The sequence below is a fragment of the Sipha flava genome, unplaced genomic scaffold (genome assembly GCF_003268045.1).
Source record: "Sipha flava isolate LNK unplaced genomic scaffold, YSA_version1 269_pilon_pilon, whole genome shotgun sequence".
NCBI classification, from domain to species: Eukaryota; Metazoa; Arthropoda; class Insecta; order Hemiptera; family Aphididae; genus Sipha; species Sipha flava.
In genome coordinates this window covers 266,497-287,503 of record NW_020272933.1, presented here as the reverse complement: position 1 = coordinate 287,503, position 21,007 = coordinate 266,497, and the positions used below count along the sequence as shown (strand labels likewise).

Sequence of the window (21,007 nt, the reverse complement as noted above, 5' to 3'; positions counted from 1 at the left end):
ATATAGTTTAACATTATATTTAATCAATGCTATTTTTATAATTCTATAATTTTATAATACACAATATATAAATTGTATGTATAAAGTTTTAAATGCTATTAAAACTATTTTTGACATTATCAATCGGAAATGCTAGTACTGAACATGCAATGAGTATGCTACGAAGATTGAAAAACTATTTACGGTCAACCATGGTACAAAACCGTACGAGTGATTTAGCTTTACTCTGCATAGAGTATTACGATGCACTTAATCTTAATATGGATGAAATTATCGCGAGGATATCGATTGTCATAAAAATCAAAAAATAAAAGAATACATTTTTTTTAGTGTTGTTAACTCATTATTATAAAAGGAAAAACTTTTATTACATAAATATAAAAATACTAAAGTATTGTATTAAACATATATATAAACTTATTTTATGTGTATTATATTTATGACCAATTAGATGAAAAAAATAATTTATGAATTTGTGATTTTTCGGTTCTTGTGCATATCAAAACTTGTACTTACATAAAGATATCAGCACCTTGGCATTTAGTAAAAAAAATAGAGGCTAAAAAATATACTATTATGAGAGTCTATTTTTATCAGACACATGAACATTTTACACACATATTCGGAGGGCCTTATTATGGTTTTAAGCCCCTGCCCCTAGCCCTCCTAATGTGTCAATGAATAAAGGTTAAAATGTAGCAGTTATAGCTCCCTAGATCGGGGTTCCTCGTATCAGTTTGCCGACCAATATTTTACTCTTAAATCCGCCACTGATTTCAAGTTTTATTATAACTGATGGTAATTGTTTAAATCAAAATTAGTTATAAATAAATTATTTTATTTATTTTTTTATTTGTATGGCAAATATATAATCATATTATAAAAAAAATATACAAATCAAGAATAATACATATATATTATTTATATTAATAATATTAAGAATATTTAATAATACTTTATTATTGTTTTATGAGTATTCAACAAAATATATTTTTAGAAGGTTAGGTGAGATAAATATAATTTTTATTTTACTTGTGGTTGTGTAGCATAATATTCCATCAACACCGATGGAAATTCTGCTAAGTCTGTAGCACATCGTGTACCATTTACATGTTGGTAACGAGTTCGACCTAACATTGAATGTATAGCATGTCCAAACTCATGGAATAGATTTTCAACAGAGCCTGGATGCAAAAGTACTGGACCTTGATTTTTGTTCCACACAACATTCAACATAACTACTACAATTGGAATCTGGTAAAACATACATTTATATTCATATTACTTTGAGATACTTGTTAATTATAATTATTATTAGTTAAATATTTACTTGGTAAGATTTATCTGGTAATAATCGTCCTCCTCTAACTACATAATGTGAATCATTGTGCAACTTTCCTGGCCTCTCGAAGAAGTCACAGTATATATAGCCAAGTAAACCATCAGTATTATGAGTCACTAAATAAAAAAGTTAAATTTATAAAAAAAACATAAAATAAATATTAAACCTAAGTTAACCAGCCAATTTGTGAATTCGGTCAGCCCATCCTTCGCCTGGTTGTATATCTTCAAATATCAAATTAATATTGTATAAACTATTAAAAATCAGATTCAATCCTTCCATACAATTTCCCAAAGAAAAATATGATGCATAATCGATCATTGCATATTTAAGATGATCCTGTTTAATTTTGTTAGTCAAATATTGTATATCCCATGGAAATACGGTCTAAAAATTAAAACAATAATTTGTAAATTTTAGGGTATAGTAAACTAAATTTGATATATATACAAGACATTCAAAGTAAATATTAATATTAAAATGTATTAAATAATAAGAAGAAAATAAAATCAGCTTTTCTCTTAAAAAAAAAAAAAATATGTTAATTACATCATTGTTATTGGCTTTCTTCATTGTTTTATAATCAAAAACTGATCGAGTCCTCAACTCTGTGTTTAAAGTATCTAAAAATTCCATAACAAAATATGGGTCTTCTGCAATGCTATTTTTCAAAGCTCTAGAAAAAAAAAATGTAATAAAACATCAATTATTCATGTTAGTTCCAATTTTACCTATGAGCATAAGAAGGAAATCCACAAGTCAAAGCTAATTTATGACGACTTTCCAAGAGATTATCCAATAACTGTTCTGACTCTACATTTGAACTATTAAAAATCTTAAATGCTTCTTCTCTTATTACTGGATTTTCACAATGAGAACTAGGATGCCCAACTATTAATTTTCCTTCTATTGAGCTATATCTTATAAATTAAATTAAAAATAACAATTAGCCTGATCAATTACATATATATTTAATTTAAGAATATTATTACTCTTTTGAAAGAATGATTGACGATCCAGTTTGATCAACTACTCTAGGTTTCTCTGCAGCAATCATGAATCGTTGCCCAGTAACTAAGATAAAATTATTCAAGTCTACTACGTATTGTCTTTTTCTTTCTTCTAAATGTATACCATTTAATTCAAAATCAAACAAAAATAATTCACCAACATGAAGATCTTCTTGTGTCATAGGGTGTTTATCACCATTTATTATTGCTTGTTTTAAATTGTTATATAAATCTTTATGAGTATTTAATCTGTAATATAAATATAAGATATACTAACAAAAATTAAACTAGTAATTTTTTTAATTTTTACTTTTCTACAATAGTATTCATTGAAATACAGCAATCTTCTGCAGCAGTAATAAATGATTTATCTGGATGTGCTGTACGAATAAATTCAGCCATATCAGCAAGGCAACAAAGACTATTAGACAATTGGTCAAAAATAGTCACCAGATTCCTCTTTCTAATTTGTACAACAAAATTAAATTATATTTTAAATCACATTTAAAAAAGATCAAAATGGTTACCCAAATTTTATTCAATTAATTATAAACCAAATAAATCTATTGATGATACTGAATAACATGTATCAGATTATTGATTATTTTAAACTAGAAGTGTTCTAGTTAGAATAAATAATAGAATAGAATAAAATTACCGATTAGGATTGCATATTTCGTTAACAAGATTATCACATTCTATTTTTGTACGTTCTTTAAGAGCATAAAATCCTTCATATGAGATTAATTCTGGAGTACCAAAAAGGCCCTAAATAAGATGATTCAATAACTTTTGAGTAATTTCATACAATCATCATGGAGTTATTAGAAAATATTTACTTACAACTTGGTTTTTAGCAAAAAATCTGAATTTTTTCTCAGGTTCATTAAATACTTCTGACAACGGTTTAGGTAAGGTAACATTATACCTTTTCAAGTGTCGCACATCATAAATGGATTTACGTAGAATCATTTTGGATAATTTATCCATGACAAATTGAGTATTAATACTCAACAGTTATTACATTAATTAGTGAATACTTGAACATTGATCCTCATTTTTCTTGCATAACGAGGATAACATTTATACGCGGCTCAATAGGTACTCAATTACCATTGGTAGATAATAGTCAACTAGATAATAAATTTCATATTTAATATTTGTCAGCTCACTTCCTCAACGTGAAAAAATTTAAGATTTAAATAATTAAAAACGCATTAATTATTTATGAACCAATGCAAAAAAGATTTATTCAAAGATGATTAGTTGATAAAAGAGCACAGTTCTGGAACGGGTACAGGATACATTGATAAACTGATAAGACAAATTTTTTATTATCAAATATTTTAACGATAAAGGAAAAAAGCATTTTTTTTCGTTTCTACCATCATTTTTAATCATTTTCATACCCTAAAATTGTTTTAATATTTATACTATTTTATTTTAATTGTATCTCATTTTTATTTAATATAAGTATTAATACCCATACATCTGTATTTTTTTACATTCATAAATTAATATGTATATATAAATATTTTTAAATACTAAAATAGCTTAATACCTACATGTCGAACTCACAATCAGTATTTAACTTATGTCATGTAAATTACAAATCCACAAACAAAATGTTGACTTCAAAGAGGTAAATGTTGGATTTTATCATTAAAAGTTATATTAGCTATTGGTCTATGTGACAATTTTTATTTTAGTGAACTGAAAAAATTGTCGGAAGAAAGCTTAACGAGACAACCAGAAGAAGTGTTTGATATAATTTGTAAACTTGGAGAAGGGTATTATTGTTACTATTATTATTAAGTAATCGTTTATGATTAATATATATTTTTATAGATCATATGGAAGTGTATATAAAGCATTGCATAAAGAATCTGGACAAGTGCTTGCAATTAAGCAAGTGCCAGTCGACACTGATCTTCAAGAAATAATTAAAGAGATATCTATTATGCAACAATGTGATAGCCCCTATGTAGTTAAATACTATGGTTCATATTTTAAAAATACTGACTTATGGGTAGAATAAAATTATTTTAATTAATATTATTGTCGATTTCTTTAAATATTTGATAATTTATTTTTCTTTTATTTTTTAAAGATTGTTATGGAATATTGTGGTGCTGGATCAGTATCTGATATCATGAGATTACGGAAAAAGACATTATCTGAAGACGAAATTGCAACTATATTATCAGATACACTTAAAGGGTTGGAATACTTACACTTAAGGAGAAAAATACACAGAGATATAAAAGCTGGAAACATATTATTGAATTCTGAAGGACATGCTAAACTAGCTGATTTTGGAGTAGCTGGGCAATTGACTGTAAGTGTTATAACTAGAGCCCGAATTTATATGCATTTAAAAAGTGTCAAATATAATTCAAATATGCAATGAAAAAGTGGCTAAATATGCAATTATATGTATTATATTACACTTTATAAATTGTGTTTTTTTTTTTTTTTTTTTAAAAAAAACCACACTTATATACCAAATAAAATTCTAAATATTTTAGATCATTTGAAGTTACCTACTCTAAAAAAACTAATAGAAAACTTAAAAAAAAAACAAATCTTTTAAAATAACATTTTTGAAACTTTAAATATTTTAAACATTAATAATATAAAGTTTAAAACTTGTCAGAACAACACTTAAAATTAAAATATTAAAATAGGTTCTATTAATAATTTTCATAACAGTGAACAAATATAAGGTCACTTTTAACAGATTCCAAACTTAGCATATTAATACATTTTTGTATACTTACTACAGTTTTATCTTCTAATTTCTGTAAAATTATTTTAAGATCATTGAAATGGTCTGCATAAAAATTAACTGTTTCAATCCTAGTACAGATATTCCCTATGTGGTTAGTACTGGTTTCGGCGGTAAAGGCACACTGGGCATTATTTCTTTGTATATATCTACTCTCTGAGGTGATTCAAGAAAAACTTTTTTTAAATTACTAACCAAAGTATTTACATTGGCATACATTTCTCTAACTTTTTCTGCTAGACGCTGGTTCATGTGAACAAGACATGAAATGTATATAAAAAATATGTTTAGTGTTTTATAAGCTTTGATCATATATGGTGCTGCATCGAACATAAAAGTAATACTTTTTCATCATTTCCACCATGAGGCTACAATATTCTCAGGCTGTCATTTACAAAGCGAAATATTATCGAATGATAAGTTTTATCTAATTTTTTGCATGAAATTAAAAATGGTTTACTAGGATTTTGTTCGTTTAACACATCAACCAAAAGGTTGGCTATATAACTACATTGTACATTGTGTACGATTACAAAATTTACTGTAAATTAAAATAGTTAATCTATTAAATTTTATATGCATTTATGAACAAATATGCAATAACCCTTGATATATGCAAAATATGCAATATAAAATTAGGTGTTTGAATTCAGTGTGATATGAATCGTGGACATTTTAAACCTCCATAAACATGCTTACACTTAGTACAAACATGCAAATGCATATAAATCCGGGCTCTAGTAATAACCATATTATGCTATTAATGTTTCAAGTAATATAATTGTTATAATTAAGGATACAATGGCCAAAAGAAATACTGTAATAGGAACTCCTTTTTGGATGGCACCTGAAGTAATCCAAGAAATAGGATATGATTGCGTTGCTGATATGTGGAGCTTAGGTAAGTTTTATTATATTAAACAATGAACTATATTTTTAATGAATAAAAATAATATTTATTCTTATGTTGACTATATTCGAATAAATTATTATTTGTATTAGGAATAACTGCATTAGAAATGGCTGAAGGTAAACCTCCATATGGTGATATACATCCAATGCGTGCCATATTTATGATACCGACTAAGCCACCACCTTCATTCCGAGAACCAGACAAGTGGACACCAGAATTTATCGATTTTGTTAGTCAATGTTTAGTAAAAAATCCTGAAGAGCGAGCAACAGCTACAAAAATGTTAGAACATGAATTTATTGGTAAGAAAATAATTATTAGTCAAATAACATATATTATACTAGCTGAATTACCCGACTTTACCTGTGTGTAGTTTTTGCATTCTCTAAATGAAATTTTTAATTTATTTAATTTGATCAAATGCTAAACAGTAATAGTAACTGAACAATGAATAAAAAATAATAATTATAATAATAATAATATTTACAAATGATTCTATACCGAGTTACTCATTTCTTAAATTACTCAAATTAAAACCTCTTGGTATACCACATTCAGAGTTTTATTTTGTGTTATATGAATGTATAAATGATCAGGACTTCCTACTCTAGAAAATGCTACAATTGTCCATGTGAGAAACAAATATTTTCCATATCCACACTACATTAAGTTAAAGTCTGGCCCTGCGCTTTGTTTATTACAATTGTGAAAAAACTTTTATTTGAAACTGAACTCTTCTAAACTAAACTGGAAAATCTTTGTGGTATAATAGTAATTTCAGTAAAAATATTTTTTTCCCTTAGTTCATCGGATCAAAATTTCAGCTTCAATTGATAATTAAATTTTTTGTAAAAAAGGTGACCAGGAGCCTAAGCCTATAACATAACTTAGGAAAATTTAAAATTCTCATTATATAATTGAAACCATATCTAACTAACCTACCTTTAGTGATATTTTATGAGGGGATGTACCAGAATGTTTGTGCATTTCAGAAATCTATAAGAAAATATACTGATTATTCACTATCAACAACTGTATCAATAGTAAAGTTATGCATCACGCTTATAACTAAAATGTGGAATAAAATAAAATTGTGAATAATAGATTACTCGTTGGAGTATTTGAAACAACCTTGTGAAAAAAAAATGTTAAATTATTTAAATGGTACACTAAAAACCATAACATTTAACCCTCTTTCCCACCCCTCCGACCAAAAAAAAAAAATTAAAAATTGGCTGACGTGTTGATTCTTAGGAAGGCATTTGGAACAACTTTATGAAAAAAATTGGAAAAATGTTAAATAATGTAATCACAAAATTGGAACATAAAAAGACCTGTTTTTTTAGATATGTTTGCGGTCAGTTACTGCTAGTTTTAATTAAAAAATTTTTAAATTCTGATGTTATGGGTCACTAATGCTATAGCAGTAATTTACAAAACCAACGAAATCGGGCATTACAACTCATGTTGTATTATTTTTAATGGTATTACACGAAATTGGAAATAAGACTGACCCATTAAGTATACTAGTGATGGGTCGAAATGTTTGAATCTCGAACCGAACCGAACCCTTGATGTTTGGTTCGATTGGAAATTCGAACTCTGTATGAAAAAAATCAAGCATCTTTCACTGTTCGAAAATCGAATTTGAAAATATTTATCGAACCAGACTTACTGGCCACGATAGTTTGAAAACCAAATATTTGTACAATTCTTCAAAAGTTATTTTTGAAAAGTAAAAAATTGATAATGATTATTTAGAAATAATTAGACTATTGGCGATAGAAAGTGATAATCTGTAGCAAATACGTTATGCATTATTTATAATTAGGCTTAGGGACTTATAGCTCTAAAAAAATACACAAATATGCTTCTAAAATCATTAAAATATGCATTTATATGCATTAAAAAAAAAAAAAAAAAAAAAAAAATGACCAGATAGTACAAAAAATAAAACGTGTCCATCGGATTTAAATATATTTTTAAACTCCAAAACAAAATTTTGTAGTCGGCTACTCGTAAACAGTTGTAATTTCGGCATAACACTTTGTTACAAATTATCGCGTACGACGTTTGACGTATGATTCAACGTTGTGTGGTTGCGAGAAGCAAAAACAACGACGGATAATAATCGACTGAACTGAACACTAAACAAATAATTTATTATTCTATATCGACTATTATCTATCGACATCCGGTCAATATCCAGCGGATTGTACGGTCGATACGGGTTTATAGTATTATTTATACTTGCACAGAAATTGTAACGAGATATGAGAGGTAGTTTGCAGTTAGCATATTACTTAAAGTAATTTATTTATTTATTATTTTTTTTTTGATCGGTTAAAATATGTAAAGTTATATGTATCTATAGTTTTTAATTTTAAATAATAAAATTTGAGAAATTTGTCAAAATATGCAAAATAAGCATAATAATGTTAAAATAAGCACTCTCCTGCAAAATCTATCAAATATGCTAAAATATACACATTCAAATTTTAGATCTGATATCATGGCACCGAAAAACGAATTTATTTCGCACTCTGCTATATTTAACAATAATTAAAAAAAAGTATGCAAATGATAGAAGTCCCTAAGCCTATTTATAACAATAATGCTATTATAATAATAATAATGTTATTTTTCCAGTCGCCTGTTACACATCCACCCTCCGCCAAACAAAACATTAATAAGTTGTTAATTGCCAATAGAGACAGTGTATCTACATTCATATTATAGCTATTTTTGTTTTTATCATATTTATTGTAGAGCTTAAAATCTATTTTGGCTAAATCCATGGTAATATTCCGATACCGCGACTGCTCTGTTAATAAAAATATGTTTATAACTTACGTCTTGTATTATAAATTTTACTAATCATTCTATATTTGTGAATTATAGTTATTATTACTATTTTTTATGTATTATTAAAATGTACTGATTTTATTGTCATATTATACTACAATACTCAATACTCAAATAATATTTTATAAGCTACAAGACAACACGAGAGAGCACAATACTGGCTTGGAAAAATAATAATAATAATAATAATAAAAAATTTTCTAAAATGTAAATGTATTGTAAATAATACAATTACTTAGACTTAAAAGTTAAAATGTAGAATAGGTAATACGAAAACTTAAAATACAATAGTAATTAATAATTATGATTAATTTAATTTGTAGGTAGGTACAATGTACATGATAAAAAGTATTGAGTTCGAGTTCAAGTTCGACTTAAAATCATAATAGGTTCGGTTCGGTTCGGTAGAAAATATGAAGGTTCGGTTTAGTTCGAGTTTGAAAAAATAATTTCAAGTTCGGTTCGATTTAAAAAATCAGAGTTCGACCCATCACTAACGTATACTCATACATTTAGGCAGTAATAATATCACACAATAATATTATTCCAAACATAACATGTTTTATTTTTTTACTATCTGGTGGTGTAAGTAATTTTCTGAGGTTACATGAATAATATAAAAAATAAGGTATCGATGAATGTGTTAAATAAGTATAATAAAAATGATTATTCCTGATTATACTTTAATTGATTATTTTTTTGAATTTTTCGGAACTTGTAATGTGTTGTTTTTAAATAGGAAATCCTAAGCCTCCTGAAATTTTAAGTAAGATGATTGCTGAAGCAAGAGAAATTCGAGAAAATCAAACTTACCGCTCTAACGCATTATCATATGTAGTGACATCAGCTGAATCAAGGGATATGCATTTTAAAGTAATTAACTTGTTATATATATATATATACACCAGTAAAAATGTTTAATATAATGCATCTATTATTTGCCTTAGGGTGATGATATTGACAGTCGCACAATGATAGTAGATGATAGTACTCTTGTACCAGATAAATCAAAAGGGACAAGTTTCAAAAATTATTCGTTTGTTGAAGAATTGCGTACAATGGTAATTAATAGTGATGGAGAAGATGATTCTACCATGAAAAGTATGTACATTAAATAATTTATAAGCTGACTGAAATAATTTATTTTTAATTCATTGCATTTCAGGACATGATACAGGTCCAGAAGAATCGGGTAAAAAGTATAGACCATTATTCTTAGATCATTTTGATAAAAAAATTGCAGAAAAATCAAAAGTAATTATTGTTATATAAAACATATTAATACAATTTTTCAATATTAAATATTATTCATATTTTATTTATTTTAGAATGATAATTTTGGTCTGGAAAATAAATTATTTGGTGATAGACCTATTTCTACTCAAGAAGTCACTCATGTAAAAAATTAATATAATACATTAAGTTGTTAATATGTAGTGTAACTATGGTTTTTAAATCATTTTTTTGGTTTAGATTGATCAGTATGAGAAAAATATTACTTCACATCAATTTCCTATGCCACAAATAAACAACAGGCCTGAGGGACCAATTTCAGCAGTTCCTCATCAAAATCGATACTACTCGCCAATAGTAGAAGGAGACTTTGAATTTGTAAGTTTTATATTAATAATATAAATGTATAAGAAAATATATTCTACCAATTATATATATATATATATATATATATATTCAATGGAAATAATATAAACGTACCTTTTTCATATAGAACAGTATATTATTATTTTACAATATATAAAACCATAAAATCATATAAGATATAATATTAATAAAAACTACATTCCATACTTGAAAAGTAAATTCACCTGTGACAAGAGCCATTTAAAATTATCAATCATATTTTGAAATGCAAACCGATCTACCTGACCTCTTTCATTTCATCAATAGTACTTTGGTTTCAATTTTAAAAGATCAACACAGCACAACCATTTACTCATCCCTGTATTTTATATGACCTAAGACTCTTGCCCTATTTATTATGAAAATGAATAAAGTAGTAGAAAATATTTTAAGATTTTCTGTTACTAACCCATAAATCCAAACTTTTTTTTTATTAACTAATACTATTTTTTAATTTTTTATTTAGTTAAAGTTTTTAAGTTTTGATGACTTGCAACAACGAATGTCCAATTTGGATTCTGAAATGGAGCGTGAAATAGATGAACTAAGATGCCGTTATCAAACAAAGCGCCAACCAATATTAGATGCTATGGATCAAAAACGTAAAAGACAACAAAACTTTTGAAAAATTTAAAATTTTAGTTACAAATTAATTAATGGCTAACTATTAATATCCCTTAGTTTTGGTGCTATACTGAAATGTAAATGTGTGTTTCTTAGACAGATATTTTTAATGAGCCCAATTTCCCAAATTCTTTTTAAAACGTAATATAATTGATATATTTGTGCATACATTTTATCATTTTAATAGCTTTAAAAAAATATCTAAGTCATATATTCTATTTAAGATATAATTATTGGTAAATTTATTTTAATTGTCTGATAAAATCAAATGGTTATAACTTTGTAATATAGCTAGTATAAAAATCACATACATTTTTCTAACATTTTCCAAATTTATTTTTAATCTCAATCATAACATATTTTTCATTATTAATAGTCAAACAAGACATAATGATATAAACTACTAACAATTTTTTGAATGATTATTAAACATGAAGTTTTTTTTCAATCAACAATGTTGTCTTCCTAAATTTTTTTATTTTCAAACTTAAATATAAAAAATAGATCATATTATTATTTTAAGAATTAGTAATATTTGATATTATATCTTAATCTGTATAAAGTTTGTTCTACTAAATAATACTTTATATTTTTAACCTTAATAGTTTTGTTTTCTAAAAGTTAAATAATACAATTAATTTTATTGTAGCAAAAACTAAACTTTAGTCTAAAACAATAAAGCTATTTAGTGATCATATTTTAAATGTTTGAAGCCCATACATATACAAATGAAAATTATAGATTATGCTGTATATTTTTTTAACATTTTTTATTCTTTTACAATTAAACAATTTTTGTGAATAGTATTTTAAACTCGTTAAATTAAATAATGAAAATGACTGCACAAATCAAATTAATTATATTTTAATTACTAAAAGTATTTAGTTGTAATAATTTACAAATAATTTACTAAAATAGTCAAAATGTAGAAAGGACAGGGTGAGAAAAGTTGTAACCATAATCGAGATTAAAAGACTGGTTATTACTTATTTTTTGGTGGTTTGTTTTTTCAGTCTGTTTCTTTAAATTTATAATTATTGTATTATATAAGTACTAACTATTGCTATGTTATTGTACAAAAAGACTGACTGAAAATTGAAATCATTGGATCTATAAAATTTATATTTACACGTAAAACCAATAACATGTTAATATTCCTGAAGTTCTTTATATACTTCTTCAAAAACTAAACCATTATGGTTAAAATCCATAAAAATCTTAATAAATTCATAACTAACATTTTATGTGTTTATTGTTATTTTTATGTTAAGTCCTTTCATAAAAATTGTAATTAAAAAAAAATAAAGTGAGTTCAATTAAATTAAACCTGGTTAACAAGGCTGTTATTCAATAAAAAAAAGAAAAAAATGTATTTTAGAAATAAGTATAATATTACAAAGTGAAAAATTTATTGCCAATAAACTTATTGTTTCATCGCGTACAATTTTTATCTTGCATCAATCACTACTTTTGATTAAAGTATAACTGATCAATTTAATAATTTTTTCATTTTATTTTGTAGACTGTCACTTATACAAGTAATTAAATAAGAGAATTTAAAAAATTTACTCATACATAATTGTGCTGTTCTGTATTTCATATAAAATATTTTATTATTATTATGTTAAAAATGTAATATATTTTTATTTTATGAACAATTTTAAATTAAATCTATGTATTATAAATAATTTTCACTCATTCTTTCCGCGTTCTTAGACACTTACTAATAATATATTTGGTTCTCTATGACAGAGGCGGCCAAACTTTTTTCGGCCACGATCAACTGAAAATATACTTCACCTTTGAAGATCGACTTTCTTAGAAAATTTTTTTATAAACCAGAATAAAAGATAAAAACCTTACAGGTAAAACTTATCAACAATTTGTTCATAATCACCATGATTAATTTTTGTGCATGTGGCCTAAAAATAAATTCTAACATGATCGACTCTAAAATTGTCTACGATTGACTGTTTGGCTGCCCCTGCTCTATGATTATCATGCTATTTATTATTTAATATGAAATTGAAAATATAATATCTTACTTAAATATGTTAGTTTATAAATATAGTTGTATAACAATTTAATTCTTTGATGTTAAAGATATTTAAATAGATTCAATTTATGAGAGCTCAAGTTTAAATTCAATTTTGTGTATATTTATTCATTAATCATTATTATTAATATGAATTATACATACACATATGCATATATGCAGTGGACTCTCAACCATTTGACAAATATCATACTAGAGGGTTATCAAATTAAAGAAAATGTGAATTAATAGAGTTCCACGTAAAAAAGCATTTTTACTTATTGAAAAATCTTAATTTATGACATGCCATAAATTAATCTTATAGATTAAAAAAAAATTTTTTTTGATTTTTGTTTGAAATTATGCTTTTAAAATAATACTGCCGGTTTACTGGACATAGTGGATTATCGAACAGCTGGATTACCAAGAGTCTACTTTATATATATTAATCAACTGTAATAACTTGTGATGTATTTTTATGTTTAACATATAATTTAATTACCTACCTGTATTGAATTAGTTTTAGTCTTCACAATATAATATATTAACAACTGTTATTTTTAAAGTTAAGTTTCGAACTAGTCTTATGAACTATATTATTCTATTATAAAAATTTGTTGACAAACCTAGATTAATATAAATGAAGACTATTTGGTTTAAGTTGTTGAAGTATTATCACCTCATGAATTTCTTTAATGTTTTCAAAAAAATTTAATGTCTTAGTGTCCTGATTACATTTGAACACTTTTATTTATCATTTTAAAATACTGTTCATGCACAAAAAGAACAGAAAAAAAATTGTCATGTAATAATTTAAATTTTATTTGAGTATGATGTTACCATATTAGCTGAAGTTGGCCACTTTATTCAATAGCTAATGATTTTTTTTACTGGCACTTATCCAGAACTTATTTACTAATGGATAACCGCTCTTTACTTTGGATTTTTATTTTTAAACATATGTTGAATTAATCTCAGATCCATGGGGGGGTCCTGACCATCAAATCATGAGTTTAAGGTAATACGACTTAAAGATGTAAATTATTTCTTGGTCCATAGGTTAACAAATTTTATTACCTAGTTTTATATGTCATCTTACGGGTATTGACAATACAATGTAACCATTAATTAAACAATTTGCCAGCCATCATTGAAGCTACTAGCAGCACTCATTTTTTTTGCTCACTGTTGAGTATTTGTAAGTTAATGAGAATTCTTGTACCTACCTAATTTCTTATTGTTTTTTATATAATTTTTTATAATGTAATTTTTACATATATTATAACATTTTAGTCATTAACTACTTTTTTCCTTAAAATAAATTCAACTATGTATTACTTTAATGTGAGTAGTAAATCCACCAAACGTTGGAGATTTTTAGAGGATGTTGAAACCACTAATTTTATTAAGAGATAATCAACAATCTCAAATTATACCTCAGCCGAATACATCCCAAGTTACTGATTTTAATGTAACTGTAGATGTTCAAAAATTATCAATTCATATAGATAGTAATTTCCCTAATTTTGAGAGTACTATTGCATCTAACTATTTTACAATTCCAATAAATAATTTTTCGAATTCTGATGAGAGATGTTTAATAATATATTTAGCTTTGATTCTGATAATACTTCAATTCCAAATATCACTAATATTGTAAATGATAATAACTCAGTTTTACATTTATTAGCTAAGAGAACTGTAGATTATATTATAACATTAAATGCTCTTTCATCATTATTTAAGGTTCTGAAGGTCCATAGATGTTTTAATCTCATATCTGTAGATGGTAGGACTTAATAAGAGTAAGTAAATGTTGCAAGATTAACAAAATTGTGTCGGTTAATCCAGGATTTTACTATCACTTTGGAATCATTTTTGGTTATTTTGGTGGAGATAAAAACCGCATAGTGGTAACTTGTTTTTAAAAAATTTGGTCGATGAACTAAAATATTTATCCGAGTTTGGTATGGAGACTAATTTTGGAAAAAAATTGTTATTGCTCATTCGTTTCGTTGTGATGCCCCTGCCAAAAGTTTTATATTATACATAAAAGGTTATATTGGATACTATTTATGTTCAAGATGTACCATTGAAGGGGAACGATATAGATTTAGAAAAAAGCGAATGACAGAATATCAAGAGAAGTTTTAAAGTGGGCAATAATGAGAAAGGAGGTCCCAAAAAAATATATAAATTTGATTCAGGATATGTATGAAGGTTTAAGATCTAATGTAAAGAGTTTATGTAGAGCAACAGAAGGTTTTAACGTAAAATTTGGTGTGCATCAGGGGTCGGCTCTAAGCCCTTATTTGTTCTCTATGGCAATAAATGAAATTACGAAAGACATACCTACAGGAGGAGGTACCATGGTGTATGATGTTTGTTGATGATGTAGTTTTGGTAGGAGAAAATCGGAAAGAAGTTAATAATAGGTTGAATGAATGGATGTCAACCCTTAAAGGAAAGAGATTGAGAATTAATAGAAATAAAACAGAGTAGGTATATAGAGTATGACTTGGGAGGAAGATACCAAAAAGTTGAGGGTATGAGGATACCAATGACTATCAGTGGTGATGTAATAGGTGAAGTCAAGAACTTTAAATATTTAGGATCATTCCTACAAATAGGTATTTCAAAAATAAATGTAAAATTATGTATAAATGGATAAGGATTTTTCATATCGTGAGAGCAATGTAAATCGTATACTAGTTTACTAGCTCTTGCCCTTACAGGTAAATTTAAATTATAAAATTGAAGTATAAAATTGTGTAAATGTTATACATAGCTTTTCCCGTTAGCTTTATTTACTTTTATGTGAGTATCTACATTTTTTTTTTTGTTTATTTCTATTAGATGAATTTTATATTTATTTTGCAGTTCCTCACGGACAACCACGCAGTACGCACGTACGTTACGTTGTCTCTGAGCTGTTATGCAATATTCGTTAATCTTAACGGATTTTAATCTAATTTGTTTTCAACTCTACATAAAAATATATATACACAACAAACTTCAAACTCACACTTGCCAGTCACTTGCGCTGGCAACCATCGCATCTCAACTCTCAAGTGATATTATATTAAAATTAAATTAATTAATTTTATTAATTATTAAAATACCTACGCAAAATATCACTATCTATCATCCTCGGGCGCCGTCTACGGTGTACTGGACTACAGATTAGACCAGCGGTGTGCAACTTGGGGGTCGCGAAATTTTATTAGGGGGTCGCCAGTAATTTTACACCAAATGAAAAAGTTTTATACTATATATATTATTTTATAGTTTTATACAAAGTAAAATTATTTTGTACCGTCGATGGTTGTGTCAATCGTAATATTTTGTCATATCTTAACGTTGCGATAACAAGTTCTATTGAATCGCGCAGTATATGGGTTATTTTTAAATTGAATTTAATCAGTAATTTTATTTAATCTTAAGGTTATTATGAAATAGTCAGATAAGTAATGTAGGAGTCGTTGAGTTAATCCTATTAATGCTTATAATTTTGTATAGTTTGTAATAATTATTTGTATTTTGTATTATTTTAAACTAATATTTTTAATATTTTAATATTTTATAATATATAAACTAAAACATCGATATGAATAAATTTTTAACTAAACGACCGATGAATAGTGATGATGAAAGTGTTATAGAAACTAAAGTTCGTAAGGTATCAGAAATGTCGTCAGATGTAAAAACCAGTCGAGAATGTTTGAACCAAAAAGTAAATAAAAAGGACCGTAAATACCATGACAGTTACATCAAGTTTGGATTCACTTTCGATGTTGAAAAAGGTGAGCCAAAATGTGTTATTTGTTTAGAAAGATTAGCTTCAGAAAGTATGAAGCCATCAAAGCTAAAACAATATTTAGTAACTAAACATTCTTAATTCCAACATAAAGAGGAAGACTTTTTTAAAAGGTATGAAAATTCGATAAAAGTTCAAAAAAATACTATGCGTAATTTTACTTCAGTACCTATAAAAGCTCTAGCTGCGTCATTAGAGGCTTCATATTTAATTGCAAAAATCAAAAAACCACACTTTATTGGTGAATCTCTCGTTTTGCCAGCCGCTATAAAAATAGTATCAATTATGCATGGTGAATCATATGCAAATGAATTAAAAAATGATTCCCTTATCTAGAGATACTGTGTCACGTCGAATTGAAAATATGTCTGATAATATAAAATCACAACTCCTAAATAGATTACGAGGAAATTATTTTGCAATGCAATTAGATGAATCTACGGATATAACTAATCTTGCTCAACTTCTTGTATATGTTAGATATATTTATAAAGATAAAATTGAAGAAGATTATTTATTTTGTCAACCATTAGAAGGACGTACAAATGGAAATGATATTTTTGTTCCTATAAAGAATTTTTTAGAAATTAATGAAATTCCCTGGTCAATGTGTGTGTCAATATGCACTGACGGCGCAGCTGCCCTTACTGGTTCAAAAAAAAGGTTTTAAAGCTGAAGTTCTAGAAGTGTCTTCAAATATAAAGTTTAACAATTGTATGATTAATAGAGAAGCTTTAGCTTCCAAAAAAACTTCAACCAGATGTTATCAAAGTACTCCTTAATGCTATAAGTGTAATAAATTTCATAAAATCAAAGTCATTAAATTCCAGACTTTTTACTATACTTTGCAATGAAATAGGTTCTGACCATGAAAAATTGCTTCTTCATACTGAAGTAAGGTGGCTGTCTCGTGGTAAAATATTATCACGCCTTTTTGAACTTAGAGAAGAAGCACGAATTTTTCTTCTGGAACGTAATAATACACTTTCAGAACATTTTTTAGACGAGCAATAGCTTGCAATTCTGGGTTATCTTGCAGATATATTTAAAAAACTAAATTGTCTAAATTTAAGCTTACAAGGGAAAAATACTAATATTTTATTTATTTCTGATAAAATCAATGCTTTTAAAAAGAAAATACTTCTGTGGAAAAATTATATCGACGATGACAAATTTGAAATGTTTTCATGTTTATCAAAATTCCTCAGTGATAATGATGTGGATATTAATATGATAAAAGAAATTATAACTACTCATCTAATAAGTTTACAAACAAACTTTAATGCACGGCTTGAAGATTTCCCAGAAGAAAGTCTAGGTTGGATAAGAAATCCATTTCATTTTAATATCAATGAAATAAAATTAGGAAATTTAAAAATAAGCGAAGAACTTACTGACTTGTCATCAGATGAAAATCTACGTATCAAATTTCAAGAAAATGCATGTGATACATTTTGGATTTCCATCAAATCTGAATATCCAGAATTATCAAAACAAGCAATATCAATTTTATTTCCTTTTGCATCAACTTATTTATGCGAAACAGCATTTTCAACACTAACGATAATTAAAAACAAATATCGCTCCAGATTAAATGTTGAAGCTGATTTAAGAGTAGCAGTGTCAAATATCAAACCAAACATAGAATCAATCATGTCTACAATGCAAGCTCAGGTCTTTCATTAAAATAATTAAATAGTAATTTTATAATTTTAAAAATATTAAAATTTTGATTATCATTATAATAATACATTTTTTTAATTTTTGATTTTATAAAACTTTAAATTTGTATTTTTTTCATGTTTTTGATTAATTAAATTAAAGAAATATTAATATATTGCCTAAAATTAACGATTTAATGTATATGAATAAAACGTGTGTATACATTAAGACTATCAAGTAAATTTATATTATACACTTGCATAATGTTGGCAGGAAGAGTGGTCGTATTATCAAAATAAATCATTTTGGGGGGGTCGTGGATCAAAAAAGGTTGCGCACCACTGATTTACACCTTACTCATAAATAAAGGAAAAGGATTAATAAAGAAAATGACATTATAGATGAATATAAATATATTATAAAAAAAAAAAACTTTTACATGGAAGAGGAAAGCTCGTACGGGCGTAAAACCTCCACCTTTTTATAGTTTCGCCTTCAAAACATGGCGAATTTTCCACACGCGGATTTATAAAAATTGGTAACAGTGGGGAAAATTCCACTGACGAATACCGGCCAAGGTATAATAGTAATAATAAGAACATACATTTTTTTTATAATACATTATCGACCATTTGGATAATTGGTCGTCGTTCCAAGACGCACCGGCATGGTCCGGTCTACTCGTGCATGTTGCGGACGACGGAACAGCTACACAAAAAGTGAGCCAGTATAATATTTTTCAGAACTATACGAAAACTAGCTCATTGAAATAATAATAATAATAATAATAATTATAATAATTAGCCGATACTCGTTATCATGCAATTACTACATGGCCACCCACTAACATACCACACACAACCGGATAGAAAGGTGTGCAATTACAGAAGTCGGAGGGACTTCCAAAGTGTTTTCGTCTATCGGTGTTATAGGTGATGAAGTGGTCGCGCATTTATTTAAGATGGTTATGATTTAATAAGGAAAACCAATACGGACACTAATCTATTTTTGATCGTTACACACTCATGTCTAAACTTTTAAATGACACACACAACAAATAATTCAGTCACCCAAAACTCTATCATGATCCTTTCATGGAACGCGAATGGACTAAAAAACCATAAAGATGAATTCCTCATTACACTCCAAGAAAAAATAATTGATATCGCTTTAATATCCGAGACCCATTTCACTGATAGTTACTCTCTTAATATATCAGGTTTTCGTCTGCATCAAACCAACCATCCGGACAAGACTGCCCACGCAGGCGCTGCTATCTATGTTAGGACTTCACTCACATCGCATCCACTCCAAAAATTTCAAACCGACTATATACAGTCGTGCGCAGTATCCATAATAATCAACAATATACCTATTTTAATAGCAGCCATTTACTGTCCTCCTAAAAATAATATATCCACTAACCAATTTAATATCTATTTTAATACCCTCGGACACAACTTTATAGTCGGTGGTGACATAAACTCTAAAAATATTCAATGGGGATGCCGGGTTACAAACCCTCGTGGAAACTCACTTTTAAATAGTGTAATAAGCAAAAACTTACAAGTAATCTCATCTACCAACCCGACTTATTGGCCAACTTCCTCTCGTAAACGACTGGATATATTAGATATATTTGTAACCAAAATTCCCAGCACATTCCATTCATTAATTACAAATCTACACGCTTCATGCTCAGAACATTCCCCATACTACTCTCAGTCGACTGCCAGCCTCTGTCCAACCAACATAGCCCAACACCATTACACTTTCATATCAACTGGGATAACTTCCATAAGTCAATACTGGAAAAAACTAATCTAAAAGTCCGCCTTAAGACAAGCAATGATATCGATGAAGCAGTGAATCTTTTTACATCCAACATCCAAACTTCAGCATGGGAATCAGCGCTACTTACGCAATTACACACATGTAACATGATCATTCCCCTATACATCCGTAGTCTCATAGCACAAAAACGTCGCGCTCACTGCCTATGGCAAAGATCAAAATATCCCACTGAAAAATCCCACCACAATATGCTTGCGCAAAAACTCAAACGGACCCTAGCAAACTACAGAAACAAATCTTATACTAACCATTTAGAAACACTTACGACTAAAGACGGTCTTCTCTGGAAGGCTACCAAACAACTTCTTCGTATACGAAATCCCCCAGCCATCCTACGCAATACAAATTGAAATTGAAACTCTGATGAGGACAAAACTAACATATTTGCAAACCATCTCGCTGATATTTTTCAACCTCATAATACCATTCTCCTTCCGGAAAAAAACTAATATAGTTAAA

The 21,007-nt window shown here is 27.3% G+C and overlaps 2 protein-coding genes and 1 pseudogene across 2 annotated transcripts in view; 2 read left to right on the top strand and 1 right to left on the bottom strand.

The window, feature by feature from the left end:
- The window catches only part of LOC112685206 (mitochondrial intermediate peptidase), a 6,524-nt gene extending 2,903 nt beyond the window's left edge, over positions 1 to 3,621 (bottom strand). The window contains exons 1-9 of the mRNA XM_025557026.1: positions 3,196 to 3,621; positions 3,011 to 3,120; positions 2,663 to 2,815; positions 2,335 to 2,601; positions 2,074 to 2,262; positions 1,892 to 2,018; positions 1,519 to 1,729; positions 1,331 to 1,458; positions 1,033 to 1,254 (exon numbers count right to left, since the gene is read on the bottom strand). Of these exons, the coding sequence (XP_025412811.1) occupies positions 1,033 to 1,254; positions 1,331 to 1,458; positions 1,519 to 1,729; positions 1,892 to 2,018; positions 2,074 to 2,262; positions 2,335 to 2,601; positions 2,663 to 2,815; positions 3,011 to 3,120; positions 3,196 to 3,342 (1,554 nt within the window). The 5' untranslated portion in view covers positions 3,343 to 3,621. The remainder of the gene's footprint in view (positions 1 to 1,032; positions 1,255 to 1,330; positions 1,459 to 1,518; positions 1,730 to 1,891; positions 2,019 to 2,073; positions 2,263 to 2,334; positions 2,602 to 2,662; positions 2,816 to 3,010; positions 3,121 to 3,195) is intronic.
- A 210-nt stretch (positions 3,622 to 3,831) lies between these two features.
- LOC112685203 (serine/threonine-protein kinase 3) lies at positions 3,832 to 11,412 on the top strand. Its single transcript, XM_025557023.1, has 12 exons — positions 3,832 to 3,994; positions 4,062 to 4,142; positions 4,201 to 4,381; positions 4,463 to 4,690; positions 5,936 to 6,041; positions 6,143 to 6,355; positions 9,658 to 9,791; positions 9,866 to 10,019; positions 10,084 to 10,172; positions 10,247 to 10,315; positions 10,392 to 10,529; positions 11,023 to 11,412. Exons 1-12 carry the CDS (start codon positions 3,918 to 3,920, stop codon positions 11,179 to 11,181), a joined length of 1,629 nt encoding a protein of 542 aa, XP_025412808.1. The 5' UTR covers positions 3,832 to 3,917; the 3' UTR covers positions 11,182 to 11,412.
- A 5,405-nt stretch (positions 11,413 to 16,817) lies between these two features.
- LOC112685204 lies at positions 16,818 to 18,068 on the top strand (annotated as a pseudogene).
- The last annotated feature ends 2,939 nt before the right edge of the window (positions 18,069 to 21,007 follow it).